At 40.7% G+C, this 25,208-nt stretch overlaps 1 protein-coding gene across 3 annotated transcripts in view; it reads left to right on the top strand.

The window, feature by feature from the left end:
- The window catches only part of LOC109423417 (latrophilin Cirl), a 237,558-nt gene extending 213,922 nt beyond the window's left edge, over nt 1-23,636 (top strand). For 2 of the 3 annotated variants that reach the window (XM_062858435.1, XM_062858434.1), the window contains one exon: nt 18,474-23,636. In XM_062858435.1, coding sequence (XP_062714419.1) covers nt 18,633-22,013 — 3,381 coding nt within the window. In that variant the 5' untranslated portion in view covers nt 18,474-18,632 and the 3' untranslated portion in view covers nt 22,014-23,636. The remainder of the gene's footprint in view (nt 1-18,473) is intronic. The other variant, XM_019698399.3, reaches the window with a different exon arrangement.
- Nucleotides 23,637-25,208: the final 1,572 nt, after the last annotated feature.

The raw sequence follows: 25,208 nt of genomic DNA, 5'->3' as shown, positions 1-25,208 counted from the left end.
TCTCATAAAAGTGTTGATCATGAAAAAGCGGCATTAATTGATAATTTTCAATTTCAGAGTGTCGATGTTTAGGTAAAGTTCCTACGGAGAGTGAGAATTGCTTGTGAAAAGACACACAACACCTCTTTTCGCAAACTTTGTCCGCCAAAGTGCGTTTTTCCTTATTTCCTCCCGCTGCTGTATTGAGTAAATGTTGGTATTAGTGAGCACTGGTTGCGCATGATAAGCGGCAACAAAATCGGATCACCGTAGCATCCCCGTGGTGTTTTAAGAATTGGCATCAATTTTATAAATTGGTAAAGAAATCTCCGTAAATCGATAAGCGCCTAAAAGTTTGCAAGTGGCGTTTAAGGCGAAACTGGAAGCATTTCCTCAAAATCGGTTTTCGTACACATGTAGAGAATGTTTCAAGGTATCTTCTGAATTTTTTTGTGGTGGAAAACGTTTTCCATTTTTTTCAGAAACCATTTTTTTTGTGAAATTTTATTCAAACATGGTTTCTGCAAAAACGAAACACATTTTCCACCACAAAAAAAATCTGGAGATACCTTGATCCATACTCTACATGTGTACGAAAACTGATTTTGAAAATATTGCTTCGTTATTTAATAAAAAATCAAAAACCAAAAAGTGAGGAAATGCTTCCAGTTTCGCCTTAATCTATAAGCTCTACACGATTTCTCCAATCATGTTTGTATGCTACAGATTTCAATCCACAAAAATAATTGTGGATTTTATTGTGATTCTCAGGCCACTATTAAAGTTACCCCAAATTGAAAATGTGACTTTTATTTTGTTGGAAAAATATGGTCATCCAAAAATCCAATTTTATTCGATGTTACAACTGGCCGGGGTTCTGCTAAACCGAACTAAGCGCCAAAAACTTTATTTCGAGATAATTAAGCTTAAAGTTCAACTACTCACAAATAAACAATAGCAAAGATTATTTAAAACTTTTCCACACACATGTAACTTACAAGCCTTTAGTAATCATCAGAGACGAAGAATACATGTAAATTATTTGAAATCATTGATATAATTACATTTAATTTTTCAGTACTTCGCACTTAGTTCACTCTGGCTGAACAAAAACATTGGAATATGGTTTATAGTTCAGTGTGGCTGACTGTGTTTCTTTGTTTCATAGAAAACCATTCGGATTGTGAAAAAAACTCGATTTTTCATCGTCTATGAAGTTGAAATCGATATCACTTACAATTCTTTACATGAATCAGAGAGGAAGCATGGAGGGTTCAAAATAGTTTGAAATATGAACGGCGGAAGCCCTCTCAGCTCAGCCCTTCCCACCTATGTTTTTTTTTATGGGCGGTGAATCTGCAGGCACAGAGCATGAGTGATTATGTAAAATGATGTCCTTGCATGTCCTGAGGTCCTGAGATGTGAAAATGGAGCAATTTGTGTACTTCAAATTTATACTGGTCGAAGAAAACCATGAAAATGATCTGCCAAAGTGAACTAAGACAAAAAAATGTCGAAAATATTAAAGAGATTCGAACTTGGGTCCTTTAAGTGATAACCAAGCACGTTACCTCTAGGTCGGTTTACTTAGCTGAAGGTCAGTCGTTAAGTCTGAATCAAGTTCAAAACATTCTTCTCTAGCATGGTTTTCGTGAAAACTCCATTTTTCGATCAACCAAAGCGAACCAAGTGTTTGATTTTTTTTTTTCAAACTTTATTATTCTTATTAGCCTTGTTGTTCAATGACGGCTTCTGTGTTAAATTATCAGTATGAGGTGTGTCGACATACCGCAGGTATTTAAAACCAGTTGATTTTTGTATTGTTGAGAATAAATAGATTCTAAAATGCAGGGGATTTGGTTCGGTCTGGCTGAATGTGATTTGAAAAAATGGCGATCAGCAACATTAAAACATAATTCTCCCGTTACGTGGGTAGATCACCTCAGAATGGTGCGTTGCGGCGTAAGATCTACCAAATCAAATTTTGATCATGAAATTTTCCTGCCTAAAGTAATCAGGCAGTAGTTTACAAATATTCCAAGATCAACGTTTGATGCACTTTTTTGATGTTTATGTAATATTTTTGTTTCAATTTTGCTGCTAATCAATATTTTATTTCAGCAGGATTCAGGTAAATTTATTGTATGATACAAATTATACTGTAAAAAATATGTAACTGTGGCGAGCGTATCACTAATATGTAGCTTATTCGGCGTCAATGTTAATATTATGTAATATTTCAGATTCTCAACCGAAAAATCAAGTAATACAAATAAATGCCATTAAGATGACGAGGAAACCAAGACGTATTGGGCAGATAACTATTTCGGAGCAGTTTAATAATGGTGTACCTAAACGTTGACCAACCGCATCCTTTGGAGTACCCTTCCACTAACAACACCTAGAACAACACCCATATCCCCTTGACACCTAGGCCCGAGAGGTCGTAGAACTTTCTACATCTTTCTTTAGGTGTCTAACCATCCTTTCATATTCCTCAGCAGTCGCAAGAACGAGGTTAGGACAACTCTAGACTGTTGTAGGATTGCGTCAGTCTTGTTGAGTCAGAGAGAAGTCTCCAATCTTTGTGTTTTGGTATCCGACGGGAAGGAGGCAATCCTCACAACTATGGTCTATGGCTGTACTACCTACGAAATTTGTGCGACTTACTTAATGCTTATTTTACTTTTTCAGTGGTAACCAGGTAAATGATTAAACCATGACAATTTCTCGTACGCTTTTTCGCCAAGGAAAGCACTCCATTACCCTATCCAATTTCCAACTCCAGATATCTATGAAGTGGGCCAAGTTCTTGGACATATTGTGAGTAGATATCTAATCCACATTTCCTCCCCATCCCCGCTGATCGTAAGGACCTGGCCAGGTGTCGAGAGTTCGTTAAATGAAAGGTTTGTCAAGTCCCAGGCAACTTTTCTGGCGCATTAAACTTATTTATTTATTTATTGTATGACATCAACAGACAACACAGGTCCTAATGATGTATAAATAACTTAACCTAACTTATTTCCCTATCGTTGTTACAATAAAAGTAAAATAATAAAATTACATACAAAAACACGCACACAAAGAAAACATAATATCATTATTCGTCATGAAGAAAAACTAAATACAGCCTTAAACTTCCGCTTGATCGTTTCTCTGGAAAGGTTGAAGTCGAACACAGAGGCTACATTGTTAAACGCCCGTTTCAAACCAGTAATGGCACTCTGCTGTCCGTACACAGTCCTACGCAAAGGAGGCCGTAGCCAAGGTCGCAACATCACGTTATTCCGCAGTGCTCTTGGACGAACATACAAATCGACGGACTGCAAGAGTGCGGGGCAGTTCATCCTTCCCTGCAACAAGTCCGCAATGACCATTGCTCGTGCAACGTTCCTGCGCACCTGTAGGCTCTCTAGGTCAATCAATTGGCACCGACTTCTGTAACTAGGCAGTCGCAACGGATCGCGCCATGGGAGTCGGCGGAGAGCAAAGCGGATAAAACGACGCTGAACAGATTCTATCCTCTCTATTCCTCTTAGATGATGGGGATTCCAAACCACGTTACAATACTCGAGCGTCGATCGAACTAGCGAACAATACAGAGATTTCAAACAATACACGCTTGTGAAGTCCTTGGCGATCCGAAATATGAAGCCCAACGTTCTAGACGCTTTTTCAACGACGAAGGAAACATGTTGTCTGAAGCTTAGTTGTGAATCCAGAATCACCCCCAGGTCCTTCACATCATGTGCACGCTGAATCACGGTGTCGAAGAGCTTGTACTGGAAAATTATAGGTTTACGAATTCTAGCGAACGAAATCACGGAGCACTTCACGGGATTTACCACCATTCGGTTTAATATGCACCAGTTCATGAATGCATCCAGATCCTGCTGGAGGCAAATTGCGTCTTCGATAGAGCGAATCATCCGGTAGATTTTCAGATCATCTGCGAAAGACAGACGGGGTCCTTTCAACGTGTAGTTGACATCATTGAAATAAATTAAGAAAATCAACGGCCCCAAATGGCTGCCTTGAGGAATTCCGGACGTGGCATGAAACTCGGCAGATTGGAATCCTCCGATCGAGACAGTCAATTTCCTAGCAGTTAAGTATGAACTAAGCCAGCGCAGGATATTTCCGCTAATGCCAAATCTTTCTAATTTGGCTATTGCTATTGCGTGATTGATCTTATCAAATGCTGCAGATAGATCTGTATATATGGCGTCCGTTTGTACGTTTTGTGCGAAGCTATCGCCAATGAATGACGTAAGACACAGAAGATTGGTGGTTGTAGATTTGCCTGGGACGAATCCATGTTGATCGCTGCTTAGATGACTTTTGCAGTGAGACGACAAAGGTTCCATTACTACAAGCTCGAACAATTTGGAAATGGCACACAGAGACGAAATTCCTCGATAATTTTCAACGTCCTTCCGTTGCCCCTTCTTATGTACGGGAAACATGGTCGCATTTTTCCAAATGGACGGGAACACTCCAACTGACAGAGATAAGTTGAACACGTGGCGAATAGGAACTAGCAGAGTTTCGATATTCATCTTCAGGAAAGTTGATGGAATACCATCTGGGCCAGGTTTCCTTGAAGATTTTAATCGCGAAGCGGCGCTGGAAATCATTTCGTCCTCAACGACGAGCGTAGCCCAGGAATCGTTAACCAGCGGAACGTTGTTAATGGCCTGATTAACGAGGGTTTCAGGAATCGTCTCATCGCAAAACGTACTAGCAAACTTCTGAGCGAAGAATTGGCAAATCTGTTGAGGTTCCGAAGCGGTGTTTCCATTCAAAATCATCGTTGAAGGTAGTCCAGACTCCTTTCTCTGCTCGTTCACGTACCTCCAAAAAGACTTTGGTTTCGATTGGAGACTGCGTTGAATTCGTTGTTTATAGTGGCTGTAGCAACGTCGACTGGTTATCTTATAAGCCATTAAACTTCTCTATCGACAGCCACCCCAGGATGTGTACGGTCGGCTATGCTATGCTATGCTATCAGCACCATCAAAACATAATTGTATCCTCCAACATCCGTATTTCTAATAACGTGTTCAATTCTTCCACAGATTGTTATTATGAGTCGGTTGAAAGTTAGAAATTTGACGGCGATGAGCATAACTTGAAATGTTCTTCATCTGGAACAACACTAAAACATTTTGGTTTGATGCAATTTAATTTTTTGTATGTCTGCCAAACAGAAATTTTGAATTTACTCCACGAAGAGCTGTCAGAATTACTGCATTTTTACATGGATGGAGGATCATCAATTCCTTCATCCAATGGTAAAGAAAACTCAATTTTTCAAAAAATGGTCTTTGGTTCGGTTTAGCAGTTGATAACTGGGACCCCAGTACTTGTTTTAATAATTTAAAACTTAAAAAAAAATACTGTCACGTGGAAAAATATTGTGAAAAAGGGCTAAAACATTATATGTGAGGCATTTTTCTCATCATGGTAGTTTAAAACCGATTGGGCTATATCTTCAACAAAACTTGCTAAAATTTATTAAACAAAACAAAAAGTATGCAACAAATTCAGTTTCCGTTTTGTCTGCAACACAAATTTCCGAGATCATGTCATCCAGTTGGGATAAAGAGTAATAGCTGCGCCTTCTTTGTTGCTTGTTTTGTGCCTCTTTTTTCTGACAATTCTCTTCACTGTTCTAGCTAGATTCTCTAGATCAGTTGATCTATCATAGTATAATATAGAAACTTCAATTACTTAAAGAAGTGTGTTTTAAGAATTGGCATCAATTTTATAAATTTGTACCGAAATATCCGTAAATCGATAAACGCACAAAAGTATGCAGTGGCTATTAATCTATAAGCTCTACAGTTTCGCGTCATGGCGGCTTAAAACCGATTGGGCTGAATCTTCAACAAAACTTGCTAAAATTGATTAAACAAAATAAAAATGGGGTGGCACAGCATGATCATATAACATCAATAACAATTTTCAGTATCATTTGGATACGATTTGAAAATTTTCTCGTCGTCGTTTTAGAGCACGGAAGCAAATTCGGAACACCCTAGCTGCAGAACCAATTGGCATAATTTCCGCACTGCCATATATTGAAATGATGATGTGAGTGAGTTAATGTCAGGCGCAACGCTGGCTATTGCCCTGTCGGACAGTAGTCAGTTTGTTCTCGATTGACATGACATTTTGCATATCGTAATTCCGATCAGCTCAGTGACGCGAATGGTCACTGCTGGTGGTTCTATTTTCCGGGAATATCCAAATTGGAATTCGATTTGTCCTATCCGTCCTATTTGTCGATTCCGTACTTGATGACCCGAAAATAGCGAGCATCGAACGGTGGACGCACGCAGAGTCCCGCCTAAAATGTTGCAAAATTCACACCCAAAGCTTTTTCGCTCTTGGTTTCATGCAGCGATATTAAATTGATCCTGTTGGATGTTGATGCTGCTACTGCTGCTGCTAGTGCAGCTAAGAGCCAATTAGGCGATCAATTAAGAACTCAATAGCTTAAGTCCGAACATTGAGCAGCAATTTTCCTATCAATTATCCCTGAATGGTGGAACGCTCTGCTGTCTCTTGGGTTGGGTGCTGGCTGGTGCTGCTATCTTGTGTTACGGGTACTACGGCTCCAGTCACCAGCTACCAGCTAGAGCACACTTTTTCCCTCCATGTCGTCTTTTATCGTACTAAATACCTACCACCATACTCCGTAACGCCAATCTGTGATGCCATAGAACAAAATCCCGGGAACAAGCTTTTGAATGTGCTTCCGTCGTCGCTCGCTGTCGTCGTCGTCCTATTTCCAAGGCATCCGAATGTCGTGCGCCGTGTTTCGGTATATTCTTTATTTCGCACCCCGTCATGGGCGTATCTCATGAATGCTGGTTTTGAAGAAATGTTTTTTGGGATTTTTTTATTGAAATACTTCTGTATAGCCCTCACAGAGTACAAAAATGGCAGTCAAAATGGTATGCCTTCCAAAAGGAAAATCTGAAAGAATTAAAATCTGACCTTCTGAAGTAAGTCCTACTGCATGGAATCAATTGAGGAAATCTTGAAATCTTTCAATATTAGTGTCCTGCTGTTCGAGCAGTCGATACCGATCTGGTTTTCTTGCTGCTCTTCTTTGTTGTGCTGTTATTTCGAAGAGTTTAATCTTACCTAGTTTGGGTAGTGGCTACGGTTAGGATAGCTCAGATCAATATTCAGCATAAAAGAACATCAACGATCAATCTTTGCAGACTTATGCAAAATGGTTCATCCCAAGTGGCCTTGGTCCAAGAACCTTACTTTCGTAAGGGGAAGTTCTATCTAGGAAACCTTGTGAACCCGTTGTTTGCTACTTTCAGTAAACATGAAATGGCAAACTCGCGTGTCATGCCTCGAGCCTGTGTGCTTGTCAACAACGCAATAGTCAATCAATCACAATTGATGTATCTGTTGGAAACCTCAATAGGCAATACGTCTATTGTTCGGTTTATTTACCGCATGATGAACCATCCGCTACGGATGCTTTCAAACAAGCTATCGCATACTGTACTTCAAAAGGCCTTCCGCTAATTGTTGGCAGTGATGCTAATGCTCACCATATCATCCGGGGCAGCTCAGACATTAACTTGAGAGGCTCCAGTTTGAAGGAATACTTAAGTAATACAGATCTTGGATTACTTAACATAGGCAACCGCCCAACCTTCATGGTATCTGCTAAAGAGGAAGTGTTAGATATAACGCTTTGCTCTAGTAGAATTAGTCATGAGCTGACCAATTGGCATGTGTCAGATGAAGAATCTTTATCTGACCATCGCTACATCTTGTTTGAACATGTGGATATTACTTCGCAAACTTTGCGTTTCAGGAACCCCCGGTCAACCAACTGGGATCTCTTTACCGATTTGGTTGCAGCCAAATTTCATGGATACTCACCATCCATTGACACTCCAAGTGATTTAGATGATGCCGTTGATACTACAACGGCCTTCATCATGGAAGCTTTTGAAGAAGCTTGCCCTCTGCGGTCTGTGAAGACCACAAGAGGAACCCCTTGGTGGAACTCTGATCTGGCGAAGCTCAGGAAACAATGTAGAAATAGAAATAGACGACGTTCGGCTGGATCGGAGGCTTTCAGGTCGGCTCACAAGGCCTACCAAAAAGCTCTTCGGTCTGCTGAACGATCTGGCTGGAAAAACCTTTGTACAAATGTTTGAGTGAAGTCAGTCGGTTGAACAAAATCCTTGCAAAATCTAAGTATTTTCAAGTGAACGAACTTCGTTTGCCAAATGGTGATTTCACTTCCTCCAATGAGGAAGTTTTGGAATGTTTATTCAGTACACACCCGGATGTGCGGATATTACATCTTCGGATGAACCTGATGTCTTTTCTTGTAGCTATGATTCTTTAGCTTCGGCTCAGAGTATCATAACTTTAGAATCGATTGAATGGGCACTTAATAGCTTTGCTCCTTTCAAATCTCCTGGGGCATCTCCTTACTTCAGAAGGGATTTGATCATTTCCAACATGTTTTGATACAACTACTTGTTTGCAGTTTTGCTACAGGGTATACTCCCTAATTTTGGCGGGATATTACTGTAAAGTTTATTCCGAAAGTGGGTCATGCGTCGTATGAAGAAGCAAAGAGCTTCAGACTCATCAGGTTGACCTCTTTTCTTCTGAAATGCTAAGAACGCATTGTCGATCATCACATCCGTGTTGTTCATCTGGCCAGTGTGCCTCTTCATGTGAACCAACATGCTTACCAATCTGGAAAGTCCACTGTGACTCTTTTACACATAGTTGTTTACGATATCGAGAAAGCATTCGCTGAAAAGCAATCTTGCTTGGGTGTTTTCTTAGATATTGAGGGTGACTTTGACAACGTGCCGTTGGATGCAATATTGGAAGCATCGCGGGGTCATGGTATATCTCCAATGATTTTCAATTGTATCCACCAAATGCTCAAAATCAATGTGACTGAACAGGTAAAGTACGTTGGAGTCATTCTTGATTCCAAGCTTTCCTGGACACCTCATGTTGAGTTCAGAATCAAGAAAGCTTGTATGGCCTTCGGACAATGTCGGCAAACCTTTGGTACAACTTGGGATCTAAAACCCAAGTACATCAAATGAATTTACACAACTTTTGTTCGTCCAATATTGCACTATGGATGTCTTGTGTGGTGGAAAAGTGGCGAAATGAGAACGGTTCAATCAAAATTAGGCCATCTCCAAAGGATGTGCTTAATGGCGATGTCTGGAGCGTTCTCTTCAACTCCTACGGCAGCGCTCGAAGCTCTCTTTGACGTTGCCCCACTACACATTCATCTCAAACAGGAAGCACTTTCTTGCACTTACCGCCTGTGGGTACTCGGTTTACTAGAGGAAACTCTTGTAAATTGCGGTTCAACACACACCTCGTTGTTTCCACTTTTGGTGAATTGGGACAAAGTTGTTGTTGCTCCAAGTGATCTTACAATTCCTTCACGGTGTGTTGTGCAGAACAACTTTATAATAAAAAAAAAGTAAGTCTGAAATTTTGCCCAATGATACTTTGGGCCATTCCCTTAAATTTGCTGGGTCGGTGGAAAACATCCATCGGGGGGTCTAGAACAAAAATTTTTTTTTAAGGTTTTTCATGCAAAAACTGTTAAAAGCGCATGTTGTAAATTATTGCATTTCCTAGAAATAGTCACTACTTTTTTGTCTTTGAAGATAGAACCATAAAATTTTCAGGCGTTTCGAAGTAGTATGCGTAGATGACTGTGTGAAAATTTCATCAAAATATGTTGAATGGTTTTCAAATAATAGCAAAACTATCAAACGCATTCTAAAATACTAAGCTTAGTAGCAAAAGTCCAACAAAATATCTATGTTTTTTATATAATAATACATGAAATTTTTTTAATTCTAAGGACTTTGAGTCATTATGATGGCGGTATGTACTGTGAAAACTTGTTTTTCAAATAACGAACAGATACATAGTCAAATACATGAAAGGAAAACACACACATTGCCATTATGTAGCTTTTGACTAAAGTATTAATTATTTATCTCGAGAACGCGGTTTTGCGTATACATGTTCATTTTTTCCATTTTTTAAATGATTAAGGTCTTATCTAAGTATCAGATTGCAAGCGAAAGGGTTTAGGAGAGCGTGGCGCAATAATTTGTATTACAAAAAAAAAACTGTTTGTTATTTTTTCGAAAGATATAGATTTATGTTGAAAATATTCTACTAGTAAACGACGCCCTAACAATGATCAATCACTCTTCCTCATGCTTGGAGGAAACCACAGAAAATATTTTTGAGACATCATATGCAAATCGATAAGACTATTTAAACCATTGTTATCAAATTGTTTTTTCTTGGCTTTATGCTGAACGGTCTAATTTTCATGCCTAATGTAGAAACATTTTCAATAAGTACTCAGTTCTTTTAACTCTTCTTTCAGAACTTATTTTCAGTTATTTGTTAATAAATGGTGGCATAAGTAATAAGCATCATATTGCTATTAAATTTAAAGACAAACTTAAGTTTAGGTCCAACAGCTATGTCAAATACCGTGGAATAATCCGGAAACTATGTTTAGTACCGTAAAGTTGGCCTTGATCGAATATTGCCATTGCCCAACTGAATTCTGTTTTGATTTCAGTTCTCGTTATTGTGTCCTCCTCCTCTCCTCTTCTTGGCGTAACGTCCTCACTGGGACAAAGCCTGCTTCTCAGCCTAAGCTATGAGCACTTCCACAGTTATTAACTGAGAGCTTCCTCTGCCAATGACCATTTTGCATGTGTATATCGTGTGGCAGGCACGAAGATACTCTATGCCCAAGGAAGTCAAGGAAATTTCCTTTACGAAAAGATCCTGGACCGACCGGGAATCGAACCCGTCACCCTCAGCATGGTCATACTGAATACCCGTGCGTTTACCGCCTCGGCTATATGGGCCCTGTGTATGTGTATGGGCTATAATTGTGTCCTGTCTTGGTTTAATGTGGACTCATACCCACAACTTCAATGTTATTATGAGGTCTTTAACAGAGTTAACTTGTTTTTATTCTTTGACTAAGGTGAAATACTATTTAATTTTGAGCTTGTAAACATTAATTCCAAAATAATTTAGTTTCTATACTTTTTCTTCGAAACAGAGATGTTTCTCAATTCTCGAGTGCTTTTCTTGGCTTACCAAATAACATTAAAATTTTTTTAGGGCAGGCTGACATGCTCAGCAATCATGATAATTGTGTTTATTATAGGATTCGTAATAGAGACATACTTGTACTTGTGAACATGTATACGCAGAACCACGTTCTTGAAATAAATAATTAATACTTTAGTGAAAAGCTAAATAATGACAGTGTGTGTTTTCTTTTCATGTATTTGACTATGTATCTGTTCATTATTTGAAAAACAAGTTTTCATAATGACTCAAAGTGTTTAGAATTTAATATTTTTCATGCATTATTGTATAAATAAATATAGATATTTTTTTGATCGTTTGCTACTAAGCTTAGTATTTTAGAAAGAAAACTATCAAACAAGTTTTGCTATTACTTGAAAACCATACAACATATTTCAATGAAATTTTCACACAGTCATCTACGCATACTACTTCGAAACTCCTAAAAATTGTATGGTTCTATCTTCAAAGACAAAAAAGTTGAGACTATTTGTAGGAGATGCAATAATTTACAATATGTGCTTTTAACAGTTTTTGCATGAAAAACCTTCAAAAAAAATTTTTTGTTCTAGACCCCCCGATGGATGTTTTCCACCGACCCAGCAAATTGAAGGGAATGGCCCAAAGTATCACTGGGCGAAATTTCAAACTTACTTATTTTTTTGTTTTAAAGTTGCTCTATAAACACACCGTGGGCCTTTTAGAGAAACCACAGCATCATCTGCAAGTTGTCGTAGCGTGCATTGTCCTTCCAAGCGTAAAAGTTATAAAGCAAGGGACTTGAACATGAGCCTTGGGGTAGGCCCATGTAGTTAATTCTGGAAGTTATGCTTTCCTGTCAACAGATTATGCAAGAAATTGTTTAAAGTTCCTGGTATTCCACTATTGTGCTGTTTTTTCTGAATATATTTCCATGGAAACTGAATCAAAAGCGCCCTTAATGTCCAAGAGAACCGAAGCCACTTGCTCCTTTTCCGCAAAGGCCAGTTGAATATCTGAAGAAAGCAACGCTAAACCATCGTTTGTTTCTTTACCCTTGCGAAACCTTTATTGTGTATTAGAAAGCAAGTTATTCCATTCGACCCAATGGTCAAGTCGTGATAGGATCATTTTTTTCAACAATTTCCTTTCATGATAACATTTCAATACTCCAATGCACGCTGACGTCGTCAAGTAATTGCTTTCTGTCTCTCCTATGGGGACTTAAGAAACAACAGGACCAACACCTGTCAAATTTGACAGGTACTGGTCCTGTTGTTTTCTAATTCTCTAAACGAGCGAAAGAGAGAGAATTTAGCCGTGATGCGGTCTATAGACCGGTATATAGGGCGGTATGAATTGTGATCAAACGCTTGTTTACCAGGCTTTTGAATAGCTATCAGGGTCTGGGACCATTTGGGCAAGAACACCTATTTTGGGCACTTGCTGATATAACTCAGTCGATTTCAAACCGATTGACTTGAATTTTTGAACATGTCTAGGTTCTGTGCGTATCTGATCGTGTTTCAAAAATGAAGTCGATCGGTTTAAAATTGACTGATTTACAGCCAATGTGATGTAATGGAGGTGAAGAGATGATTTTGTGTAATACACAACCGTATGCATGTATTAGTGTGCCATTCACGATTCCACATAGCAACCGAAATCACCCTATCAACCGTCGACGTCATACAGTTTGTTTTGAAAACTTCCAGGAAAGCGGTGTGCCTCACGGTCAAACATATTCACACTCGAAAAATCAAGATGAACAAGCAAAGCTCGCATGCTAATCAAAGAAAAATTTATTTACGCATGTATTGTTGCCCCAAAACATCAATTTCCAGTAACGTTTTTACTTCAAAATGTTGTGAAAAATAATGCATTCCAAAATATCATGAAATACGAGAAGTGCAACATGACGGCTTCAAAGTCGTATTCAGATTTGTGTGCATTCTGTTGAGCGTGTTGCACCGGTGCTGTTTCTAAGGGAGACACCGAAGTTGTTGGGCAATCGCAAATAAACAAGAAAACTTCTCCGGCTTGGTGGAGTACTGAATTTTCACCAAAGGTTCTTGAGGTATTTTACTAATTTTCTCTATTTTAGGATAACGTTTATGCAGATGTAATGTTCAACCCAAAAATGTGAAAACCCAAAACGATCAACTATTATAAAATGCTCGTATAACCAGCCATCAAACGTTGGAATAACCCAAACGAATATGGTGGACGGAAGCTAAATACCGGTGACATCGGGGAGACTCACAAATACAAATTTGTGCAAATTTTGCAACGAATAGTACCTGAAATGCGATAATAACTATGAGGAATAATTAACTCAATGTGCGGGGCCAACAGATCCCTTTATCACTCTAAACCAATGTTTCCCAAACTTTTAGGAGGTATCGCCCCCTTAGAGCTTCAAAATAGTTATTTATGCAACAAGTTGCAAAATGATGATTTTTTCAGCACGAGTCGTACATTTATCCAACGAGGCTTGCCGAGTTGGATAAATACGACGAGTGCTGAAAAAATCGAGTTTTGCAACGAGTTGCATACAACATTTTTTGTAATTACGAAAAATTCCCGTTCCGGATAATCTATCTAGCTACACATACATAAAATCAGGAGGAACCACGTGGAAGCGTCCATGTGCACCGGCGCAGTTTTTTGTTCGATCAGGTAGGCTGTGGTGTAGAAGGTGTCACAATTTTTCAAGTTCCCGTCGTCGTCGTCGTCGTCGTCAATCAGCAACATGAGAAGGAGCAAAAGTAGCTTCTGCTGCTGCTTCTGCACTTGATCAACGGCCCGAATCGGAACGTGGATAGTCCTGATTTGGATTCGAGTTGCTAATTGGATGTAGGAGCAGCAGCTGTATCTACGGAAAACGCAGTAGTGAGCAAAATGTATGTGCTGGCAAAAGTGCCGAAAAGTGCTACTTTTCAGCACTTTTAAGAGTGCCGAAAAGTAGTACTTTTCGGCACTTTTGTTTTAGTGGAGAAAAGTAGGCCATTTTATCGTTGCAACCGTGAGTGAAAAGTAGGGCAATAAGCAACGTAATTACAAAAAAATATTTTCGCCCCCCTAGGTGAGATTTTATTTTTTTCTATAGTAGAAGGCTGAAACTGTGCTTAGCTAAAACTTTTAGAAGCGCTACTGTGCTGCCGTAATTCTGCAAAGTGACGTAAGCGCCATTCAAAATGTCGATATTTTTTGGTATATTATATATAATAACTGGTGCAAAAATAACACTGTGGTATGCCTGCTGTATTAGAATGCAAGATCTAGTCGTAATCTATCATCTATGGAAAGAAACTTAGAGGATGAGCAGGAGTTTTATGCAATATAACCAAAAAATGGGTAAAAACTATCAATGTCGCTTACGTCACTTTGCAGAATTACGGCAGTGTGGTAAATCTAGCAGTGCCATTCAGTGTATCTAAATCTGTGTCACTCTAATTTTCATTTAATTGTTTTGTAAATGCGTTGATTTTCCGCGTTTGAAAGAAAATAGTGAATTTTAATCGTACTTACAAAAATATAGAAATCGTGTTTATGCCTACTTCTCAAATCGTTGTTAATTGAACATTTATTAATAGAAATAGAACGAACTGTGAACACATATGAACACTCGATATCCCAACCAGATGTTTTATCAGTGTTCTTAACCTTCCAGGACGCGCGCCATCAAGCAACCGAAACTGCACCGCGCTCACGCTGTGTACGAAAAGCGAGGTAGTGTTGTACTTTTTACAACAGCGCGCGCGCTGAAAGGTTAAAGAACTTTTTCAACAATTGAGTGTCAATGTTTCGTCACAAGTAGTCAAATATGACTGGTGGAGAAATTCAAAACAATTTCAAACACATGTTATGTGAAAAAAGTGCAACTCAGAAAAATATCTGTGTTGCCGAGTGCTGAAAATCTCGATAATAAAGAAAAATAATAATAATAAACATCGGTGTACTTTCAAATGTAGTTACGTTTCTCCAAATTCACATCCAGATTCAAATCAATAAGCTTCGTATAAATTTGAATGCTTTCTGTGTTTCAAATAAATTATCAAATAGTAAATATGCAGCATTCATGACTAGATTTAAATGTTTTCAAATTAAAAGAGAAGAGACGAACCAGCCAAGGGCTGAAAGTCTCTATAATAAAGACAAATCAATCAATCAATTCAAATTAACCTCAGTAAAGTTTGGGATTCCTCCGAGAAGCTTCTCTGAAATATTTTCAAAAACAGTTGTTTGTAAACAGTTCAGTGTTGTGAAATTCGTCTGATATTCAGTTTTTGCTTGGAAAGTCCATGAATATGTCCGCCTACGAGTTGAAACGCAATATTTCTCATCAATTATATTTTCTTTAGATTTCCAGAATCACACAAACCCTTCAGAAATTCGTGTAGCAGTCTTGTCTAGCAATTTTGTCAAAAAGTCCACATAAATACCAATAATTCTGTAAAACTAAGTTGATGCTTATGTTTAATAGTCACAGCATTTTTTTTATTATCCTAGACAAAACTTGAACTGTAAGCTTGAATGTCAGGGAGTTTTTATGATTCAGTTCACATTCTCGACTTGTAATTCAATACTTTTGATGTTTTTCAATCATTGAAAAAATCGCCCCCTTTTTTAGTATTTTCGCCCCCCAATTTTGATTTCTCAAATTTTCGCCCCCCTAGACCTGATTTTTGCCCCCAAGGGGGCGATTTCGCCCACTTTGGGAATCACTGCTCTAAACGATTATTGTGTTGTGTTATAAATTGCTAACGTCCATATCATGTATGAACTATCCGCTTAGCTTATGAAACGGTATGACGTCACCAACTTCCCCTCCAAGATTGTTTACATTTTGTGTTCCACTAACACAATCAGAGGATGACTTGCTCCACACCTTATATAAATCACATTGGCCAATATCTACGCTTTATCGCTTTCAGCAGGTTCTTCAGCTGTCTTTCGAGCTTGGCGTACTGTTGATAGAGATCTAAAGTACCATGTCTACGAAATCTGCATCATAGAAAACTTAAAACTTACCCAGTGTACAGTATTGAAAAAAATATTGACAATGACAATATTGTCAATAATTCTGTTGTCCTAAAATTGTTTTGTTTCAACTTTATCAAGGAAGTGATCTTAAGATTATTCTGAAGAGAGAACAAAAACGCCTTTTTTTCTGAACATTGCCTTGTTATTAAATTTTACACAATTTTACCGTAGACATATGATGAACCTATATTTTTGCGCGCGAGGAAATATATGGGAAGCGAATTTGAGTTCACCATTGTTAATAACCGTGGTTCAATCTATCCATGTAACCAATAAGTATGTGTGATTATTTCGTTCAATAAGTTATTATTCAATCATCTATCAATCATCAACTATTCAAAAGTAGTATTTTGTGCAAATTCACAAAGCCACAAGAATGAGAACTCTGGACTTTCATTTGAATAGGTCGCGCTGGTAATAAAGGGCACGTACGACCAATCCAAATCGAACTCCAGAATTAACCTAATCAATGTAATTTGAATGTGGGTGAAGCTATTACAACTGACAAACTATATGATAAATCTTACAAGGAAAAGCAATTTATTGATTTGAACTTTTCGAACGTGGATTTCGTTTATCTCTTCCAGGGAAGGGAAGATTGATCGATAAAAGTAATAACAAAAGAGGTTAATCGTAATGTTTATCTACTATGTACATAGCTTTGATGGATTGCAATCGAAACGTTTCTCGTGTGAAGCAAGATAAGACAAATGCAAATATGTACAATAGATAGTGATGAAATTGATTCGAGTTTATTTAGGTTGGTGCTAATTGGAGGTTATGTGGAGGTTACTTCTTTGAGGAACGGACGAATATTTTTGGAAGATTTGTTAGCTACTACATGTACAGCAAAACGTCGGTATTTTCAGCTTGGACAAGAAAATTATTCTTCGGATAGGAAATAAAACCACTGCAGTAAACGTTTTGATCAATAGTTCTAAAATTGATATAGATACTGTTAGAAATCTTGTGTTAAACAGTACTGCTGATTTTATGAAGAATGACGATATGCCAATCGAAAATGATGTTTACCCTATTGTTTACTAGAAACTTACAAATTCAGGTTGTTAGGTTCGTGAGTGCAAATTTTTTAAAGGGTGATAGAGGAACATAAATGGTAAAAAAATTGTTCTACGCATATGGTCAAATCTCAACCGTTACGTATTTATTGAACTTTCCATGTTTTAGATTATTATTGCCTTAACTGGCTATAACTTCAAAATGGTCAAACTTATCGCAGTTTTTTTCACCCTTGTTCGAAAGATTATTGAATTGTCTATCAAATGGCATCCTTGAATTGATAGGTTTAGTTAAATAACTAAGTTTTTTAGTGCAAATAGCTCAAAAGTAGTGTGTTCTATTTTGTTTTTGTCAATTAACTTTGAATAATGCGTAGCAAATTAAAATTCTTTCTTAGGCAAAGTTGTGGCCCCTGTTCCTCTCTACAATTCGTTCTTTGACACCAAACTTCTAGCTCTTATCGTTTTCTTGCAATTTCGATTTAATTGTGCGGCACAGTGCGCAATAATGTACTTACATTGACAGTTGCAAATTTATGATCTGAAATGCGATGTTTAAATCGAAATTGCAAGAAAACGATAAGAGATAGAAGTTTGGTATCAAAGAACGAGTTGTAGAGTGGAACAAGGGCCATAACTTTGCCAAAGAAATAATTTTAATTTATTATGCATTTTTCAAAGTTAATTGACAAAAACTAATTAAAACACGCTACTTTTGAGCTATTTGGTCTAGAAAACTAAGTTATTTATCTAAACTAATCGATTCTAAGACGCCATTTGATAGTAAATTCAATAATCTTTCGAATAAGGGTAAAAAAACTGCGATAAATTCAATTTATAGTCAGTTAAGGCAATAATAATCTAAAACATGGATAGTTGAATAACTACGTAATGGTTGAGATTTGACCATATGCGTAGAACAATTTTTTCACCATTTATGGTCCTCTATCACCCTTTAAAAAGTTTGCACTCAGGAACCTAACACCCTGTATAAGATAAGCCCATGATTTTCTACTTCTAAAAGTAAGTCAATGCTACATATTATATTACCAATTTTATTATTAATCTTTCATATTTCAAACGAACTCGTAGAGAAACAAACCCCTGCATAATTATACCATCAATCAGCCAAATCTAGAACCTGACCCTTGTGATGCCTGTGAGCGAAATGTCCTCACTCCACAACCCCCACAAAAATATAATCCAGCACATTCCCATGATAGTATCGATTGGTCACGATTTAACAAGTGCTTTTCCTGTTCTCTTTTCTATTCCCGACAGATAATTCGCAATCACCGGAACAGCATGCAGAGGGTCCATTCCATTCCGAATAATTGGATTAGCAACAGCAGCAGCAGCAGTACTGAGTGTGAATGATATGCACCAGCAATCGTTAAAATCCATCGGCAGCAGAAGAAAACGAAAAAGAAGAACGCAGCCATGAGCCAAACGACGATGATGACAACGACTATCATGGCAAGCGTCGGTAATTTGAGGCATAGGGGGAGAAGGAGGAAGTTCCGGGCATCGGAGGCCAGCTGTTCCAACTGGAGGAGCGTTTGGAGCAGTGTGGCGTTATTGCTCATGACGCTCCCGACGCTCAACTTTGCCCTGGCGCCCAAGTACGAGACGGCGTACGCGTGCGAGGGCAAGACGCTGATGATCGAGTGCGAGAATGGCGACCTGATCAACCTGATCCGCGCCAACTACGGGCGGTTTTCGATCACAATTTGTAATGACCACGGGAACGTGGACTGGAGCGTCAACTGTATGTCGCCGAAGAGCTTGAGGGTGCTGCACTCGAAGTGCGCCCAGAAGCAGAACTGTTCGGTGCTGGCGTCGACGAACATGTTCGGGGACCCGTGCCCCGGGACGCACAAGTATCTGGAGGCGCACTACCAGTGCGTATCAGCGGCGCAGTCGTCTACGACGACGAACAGGCCAAGTCCGCCGTGGCTGAAGACTTCGCAGCCGATTGTGTGGAGCACTTCGACGGTGCGGAACCCGGTGCTGAGTAAGCTGAACTTTTCCGATCCGCTGGCGGGTTTCGGGGTGACGTCTTCGGCGTCGGCGAGTAGCGGGAGCGTCGGTACCACGACGGCCGTTGGGAAGGTGAAACCGACGACGCCGTACAAGCAGCAGACGCTGATGGTGAACCAGCAGTCGCCGCCGTCGTTTCGAGGCAAAGGCGTGAACGATGATATGGCGATTATCAAGACAATTAGTGGTGGCAGCGGCAGTGATGCGGCGAAACGGGGGAAGGGTGAAAGTGCTCCGGAAGATGATGAAGATTTCGGTGACGATGAAGACTATTTTCCGACGCAAACGGCAGTATTATCCAACGCTAATAGAGATAGGGATAGCGGAAGTGATGGTAGCAAAAGCTACGACGAAAGCAATGTTTCATTAGGTGGAAACCATCCTAGCAGTAAGAAGAATGATGATAATCACGGCGATAGTAGTAACAACTATAATAGTGGTAGTAATAGCAATAGCATTAGTGGAAATAGCAACAGCAACAGCAGCGTCAGCGGTGTTGTGAATAATGTGTTAGATGTGAGTCACGCGTGTGGTCCTACGACGGCGCGGAATCTGTTTTGGAATGTGACTCGGGTTGGGGAGGCGAACGTGCAGCCCTGTCCGGGTGGGGCCACCGGCATTGCCAAGTGGCGATGCGTAGCAATAGGATCGCTGACGCCGGAGCAGCGGATGCACTTGCAGCAACAATCATTACTAGATGATAATAACAAAAGTGATATTAGTTTTAATAGTAACCTTAGCGGTAGGAGTGGCGGCGGCGGCGGCAGCGGCGGTGCGACAGGAGGTGGTGCAGTGGCCACGTGGTACTCATATCAACCGGATCTGACGCAGTGTCGATCGCTGTGGCTCAACAACCTGGAGATCCGGGTAAACCAGCAGGACTCGTCGCTGATTTCGATCGCGAACGATCTGTCGCAGGTAACGAGCAGTAAAACGCTGTACGGAGGAGATATGCTAGTCGCAACGAAAATCATGCAAACCATGTCGCAGAAGATGCACTTCGATATCGAAACCCTGCCGGATCAGCGACAGCGTGAGGCGTTGGTGTACGAGCTGTTGAATAGTGTAGTAAAAACCGGAAGCAATCTGTTGGATCAGTCCCAACATGCCAGCTGGCTGGATTTGAGTGTGGAGGATCAGATGCGGGTGGCGACGTCGCTGCTGACCGGGTTGGAGGATAATGCGTTCCTGCTGGCCGATACGATTCTTCGGGAACGACACGTTGTTCAGAAGGTGAAGAACATCCTGCTCTCGATACGAGTGTTAGAGACAAGGAATTTTGTAAAGAATGAAGTGTTCCCGGACTCCAGTCAGGAACGGTGGCAGGTTAGTAACGATCAGATAGAACTGCCCAAAGCGGCGCTGATAGAGAACAGCGAAGGCGGATTGGTGAGGATAGTATTTGTGGCATTCGATCGGTTAGAACAAATCTTGAGGCCACAATCGTCTAACGTTCAGCAACCACGTGTCGATCAGAACAAACTGGAGCAGGATGATTCAAATGCAGCTAAAAATGAAGCGTCCGCGGCGCCGCGACAGCGATTGCTCAACAGTAAAGTCATTTCCGCTAGTCTGGGCAAAGGTCGCCATATACAACTTTCCCAGCCAATTCGGATGATTCTGAAACATTTGAGGACAAAGAACGTTTCCAATCCGGCCTGCGTCTTCTGGAACTACATTGACCACGCATGGTCCGAAGATGGATGCACCGTAGAGTACACGAACGCCACCCACACCGTTTGTATGTGCAACCATTTGACCAACTTTGCCCTGTTGATCGACGCCATAGACGAAACGCAACTCTCGCTTCTGTCCATCATCGACGACGACATCAAAATCCTCATCTACATCAGTATGGCCATCTGCGTCGTGATAGTCATAATCGCCCTATTCGCGCTGAAACTCTTCAACGGAGTTTTCTCCAAGGTTCGCCGGCGTAATCACCAGATGGCCAACAATGCGGCGGCGGATTTGCATTTGCCGAACCATCTGCAGCACCATGGCCTTATCGGTGCCGGGGGCGGTGATCTGGACGTAAACATTCACCCGCATCAGCAGCAGTACAATAGCGCTGGTCTGATGCCACACGGCCCGTCGGATGGTGGTGGAGGCGGCCACCTAATGCGTCCCGGCCTTGGCCATCACAATCATCACAACAACAATAACCTTGTTACGACTACGTTCAACAATCTGGGCACCGGTGGTGGTGTCGGTGGACCCGGCCTCGGAGGCTACGAAACGACTCCGCACCATCGGCTGGCCGCGCAGGAGCGTATCAATAACAATGTAAATGCCACTAATAATCACGCTTTGACATATCGCGCTAATAATAATAATCAAATCAATTTATTACGTTCAGCAAATCAGCAGCAGCCGCAGCAAGCTACTGTTACTACCTTACAAACCACATCATCAGCATCTATAATCGCAACCGCCGGCGTCGGTCTCCACGGGGGCGGTGGCGGTAATGCGAGCATAGGTGGCGGTAGCAGCAGTGGCAGCAGCGGTGGTGCCGAGATGGCCGTGTACAATCTGACCGAAACGGGCACCGCCGCCACGTCCACGTCCACGTCGTCGAGTGCGGCGGCCATCAGTGCCAGTAGCATACCGCTGCTGCACCACCACCACCATCACCATCTGCATCATCATCTGCACCAGCATCACCATCTGGGGGGTGGTGGCGGAGGTGGCGGCGGCGGTGTCATCGGAATCGAAATGGCCGGCGGTCGGGGTAGCATCAGTGCCGTCAGCATCGGAAGTAGCGGTAAGCGGAATCTGTAGCGAGAGCGTGTGCTAGGGTTATAGGTGTTGTGTATTATGAAAGGACAGACCCTGTTGGTTTAATAATTGTACAGTTACACTGCTTTTTAAAAAAAGCTCAAAAGAGATAGAGAGATTGAACGAATGCTGATAGGAATGTACAGAGTGTGCGATATCTCGCGTTGTTATTTTGTATGATAGGTAAACGCGGCGTGTGTTATAAGAAAAGACTGGAGCTTCCGGTTAGCGTGGTCCATTCCCGTGTGTATCGCCGCCAGCTGGGTGGACTTCGAGCGGGGAAAGGTACGTGACGTGAGGATAGGGTGTATAAATTGCTCGCAATTTCCGTCTTGCCAGCGCAAGGATCTTCCACTCCGGAGAAGGAGCGTGTGTGTGCTTGGGGAAATCTATTTCCGTGTAGCTATCGTGTGTATTGCTTTCGAGAATATGGATAGGGTGGATTGCTGAAATACCTCGTGGACTTTTTTACTGTCCTTGCTGCTGCCGTGCTATATCGCACGTGAATTATTCGATACCGAGACCGGGGGTATGTATATCCTGCTAAAGTATGCTTATACCCCGCCGCACCGTAAACACCGTGTGCCCGTGGTCCCGACCCGGCAGCATTGACAAGATGATGAATGTTGGCAGAATGGGTTTCCGAGATTTATGTAATGCCACACTCGATTGCGAAAGCTAACGATATGCTCTTTCTCTCTCTCTCGCTCTCTAACACCGGTATTTTGGTTCTCCAATATCAATCGACTCGACAGGCAGCCAGCAGCGGCAGCACCGCTGCCGTATGTGCTGCGATGTGCGGTTGCAGTATGTTGGGAATTTGCTGGAATCTGAAGGATGTTCTCGAAATGGCATTCCAAATTGCAGCATTTGTATCAATCGACATGTTGCTCTGGCGGCGGGGTGTGAGAGACTAATTGAATTTCTAGAGCTAACGGTGCAGGATAAGTACTGTTAATCGGCGAATTAATGATGTGCTGACTTTTTTATATTATTGTTGAGAGTGAACGAAGATCAAAGATCTTGAGTCTTTGGATCAAATTGCTATGAATAACGAAATTGTGATGGAATAACTCATGTGATTTACAACGGCATTTCTGGTATTAGAAAGCATCCTGCATTTGCGGCATTTGTGCCATCGCGATAAAAATTAGTCAATCTGAGACATCAATCGAAGTGTAAATTTGTACGTTACCTATTTATCATGTCACTCAAGGATTTTTTTAGTGCCATCAAAGATTCTAAAATACAGTGCTTTATGAATTTATTTGAGTTTCCTCCAGGAATTTTTCTGAGTATTCTCCCATTAGTTGTTCGAAAACCTCTAAAAATAGAGGTTCTTACTAAGGGTCTGTCTCAATTGGGATATTAACCCTAAAAGGGATACCTTCATGGCCTCAGTTTCGCCACCTCGCTGAGTGTGTTCCACCAAAGACGAGCTCTGAAAGCGCCTGGGGTCCAAATGGACCCCAGGTATCCCTTTTAGGGTTAAAAATAATTTTATGCAATTCAGTATCATAATTTACATTTTATCTAACTCATTTTGGTATCATAATGGCTATTTTTTCCGAACTGGTTCATTATGCAACTGAAATGAGTTGCATAATGAAAAATAGTTGTATAATGTTCATAATGCAACTCATTTGAGTTGCATTATGAATATTATGCAACTCAAATGAGTTGCATTATGAAAAAATCATTGCATAAAATTTTGTATGGAACTCGTTGCAAAACTCGATTTTTTCAGCACTCTTCGTATTTATCCAACTCGGCGAGCCTCGTTGGATAAATGTACGACTCGTGCTGAAAAAATCAACTTTTTGCTACTCGTTACATAAATAACTATTAATTAAATTTGACAGTTCGAAAATTATTTTTCCTTGATTTTCGAACTGTCAAAAATAATTCTGCTCCAGAGCAGACTTACCCTACGTCTCCACTAGACAGAAATGTCTTGCCATTTTGCTGCCAGAAAGAGTAAACGTAACAGAAATGATCAACACCGCTGCTTTCCATGCAAACAGCGAGAGAACATTTCTGTCATGACACATCTGTCCAGCAAAATGGCAAGACATTTCTGTCTAGTGGAGACGTCGGGTTATGTTTGACAGAACGATAATTTTCGTCCTCACCGGCTCGCACATGCGCACGCTTGTCCACTGGTGTTTGTTTACATATCGGCTTGCGCTTTTCTCTCTGTTTCTCTCTTGCTTCGATTTTGAGGTGGGCCCGTCTATGCGTCCGTAATAAATATAATGTAATCATTTTTATCAAAGAAATATGTGTATGAATTTGGTATGGATGAAATTGTAATTGTACTTTATCCTGCTGAAGTCCGTAGCTTGATTGGCGACGGATAGCGAAGTGTTTTCCGTTGAATATTGTTCAAGAAGTCGGCATTAGCTTAGCTTAGCTTAGCTTAGCTTAGCTGACTGCACATATCTATGGTTGCTACTCCGTGATTGACCCGAACCAATGATAGTTGCACAATGAATCAACTGAACGATTGACTGGGAGTGGTCAACAATTCTCACCGTGCACGCTTCAGAGGCTCTCTTTAACGGTACAATAACGGCGCCGGCCACGTCCTTGCAGTCAGGTTGGAAGAAGGAAGGAATATTAATAACAACCTTTGTTTTGTGAAAGTTGGCGTTTACCGCACGTCTTCACCAAAGGTTGTAGGAAGGGTTGCTTGTTAGTAGGGAAGGTATCGTTGGGTCTGGATTCACTTTGATAAGTGATATGGGGCCGTTCATAAACCACGTGGACTTTTTGGGCGAAGTGGGGGGGGGGTTCTGGCAAAAGTCTACGCTCCATACAAATTTCAAAATTTTTGTATGGACAAAAGTCTACGAGGGGGGAGGGGGGGGGGTCTGAGATGGCCAAAATTCGGTCTACATGGTTTATGAACAGCCCCTATGACCTTTTGGCATTTAACCCTTATGTGGCCGGCAGGGTACCCGGGTACCCAGCACCCATTTAAAATATACGATGTAGAAAAAAGCAAAAAGTTTGCCGGCCACATAACGGTTAACCACGTCATGCAGAATATAACGCTATTGCTCGCTTCACGCGGAAAGTTGTTCAAGAAGTCGGCATTAGATAAATATTTCGATCGTGTTGATTTTCTTCCCTGCTCATAAAAAAAATCAGTATTTACGATCACGATCAAAAAAAAACGATCAAATCTGACTTTAC

Source organism: Aedes albopictus, chromosome 3, assembly GCF_035046485.1.
Source record: "Aedes albopictus strain Foshan chromosome 3, AalbF5, whole genome shotgun sequence".
NCBI classification, from domain to species: domain Eukaryota; kingdom Metazoa; phylum Arthropoda; class Insecta; order Diptera; family Culicidae; genus Aedes; species Aedes albopictus.
The sequence above is the reverse complement of the archived record's forward strand: the minus strand, read 5'-3'. Positions and strand labels throughout refer to the sequence as shown.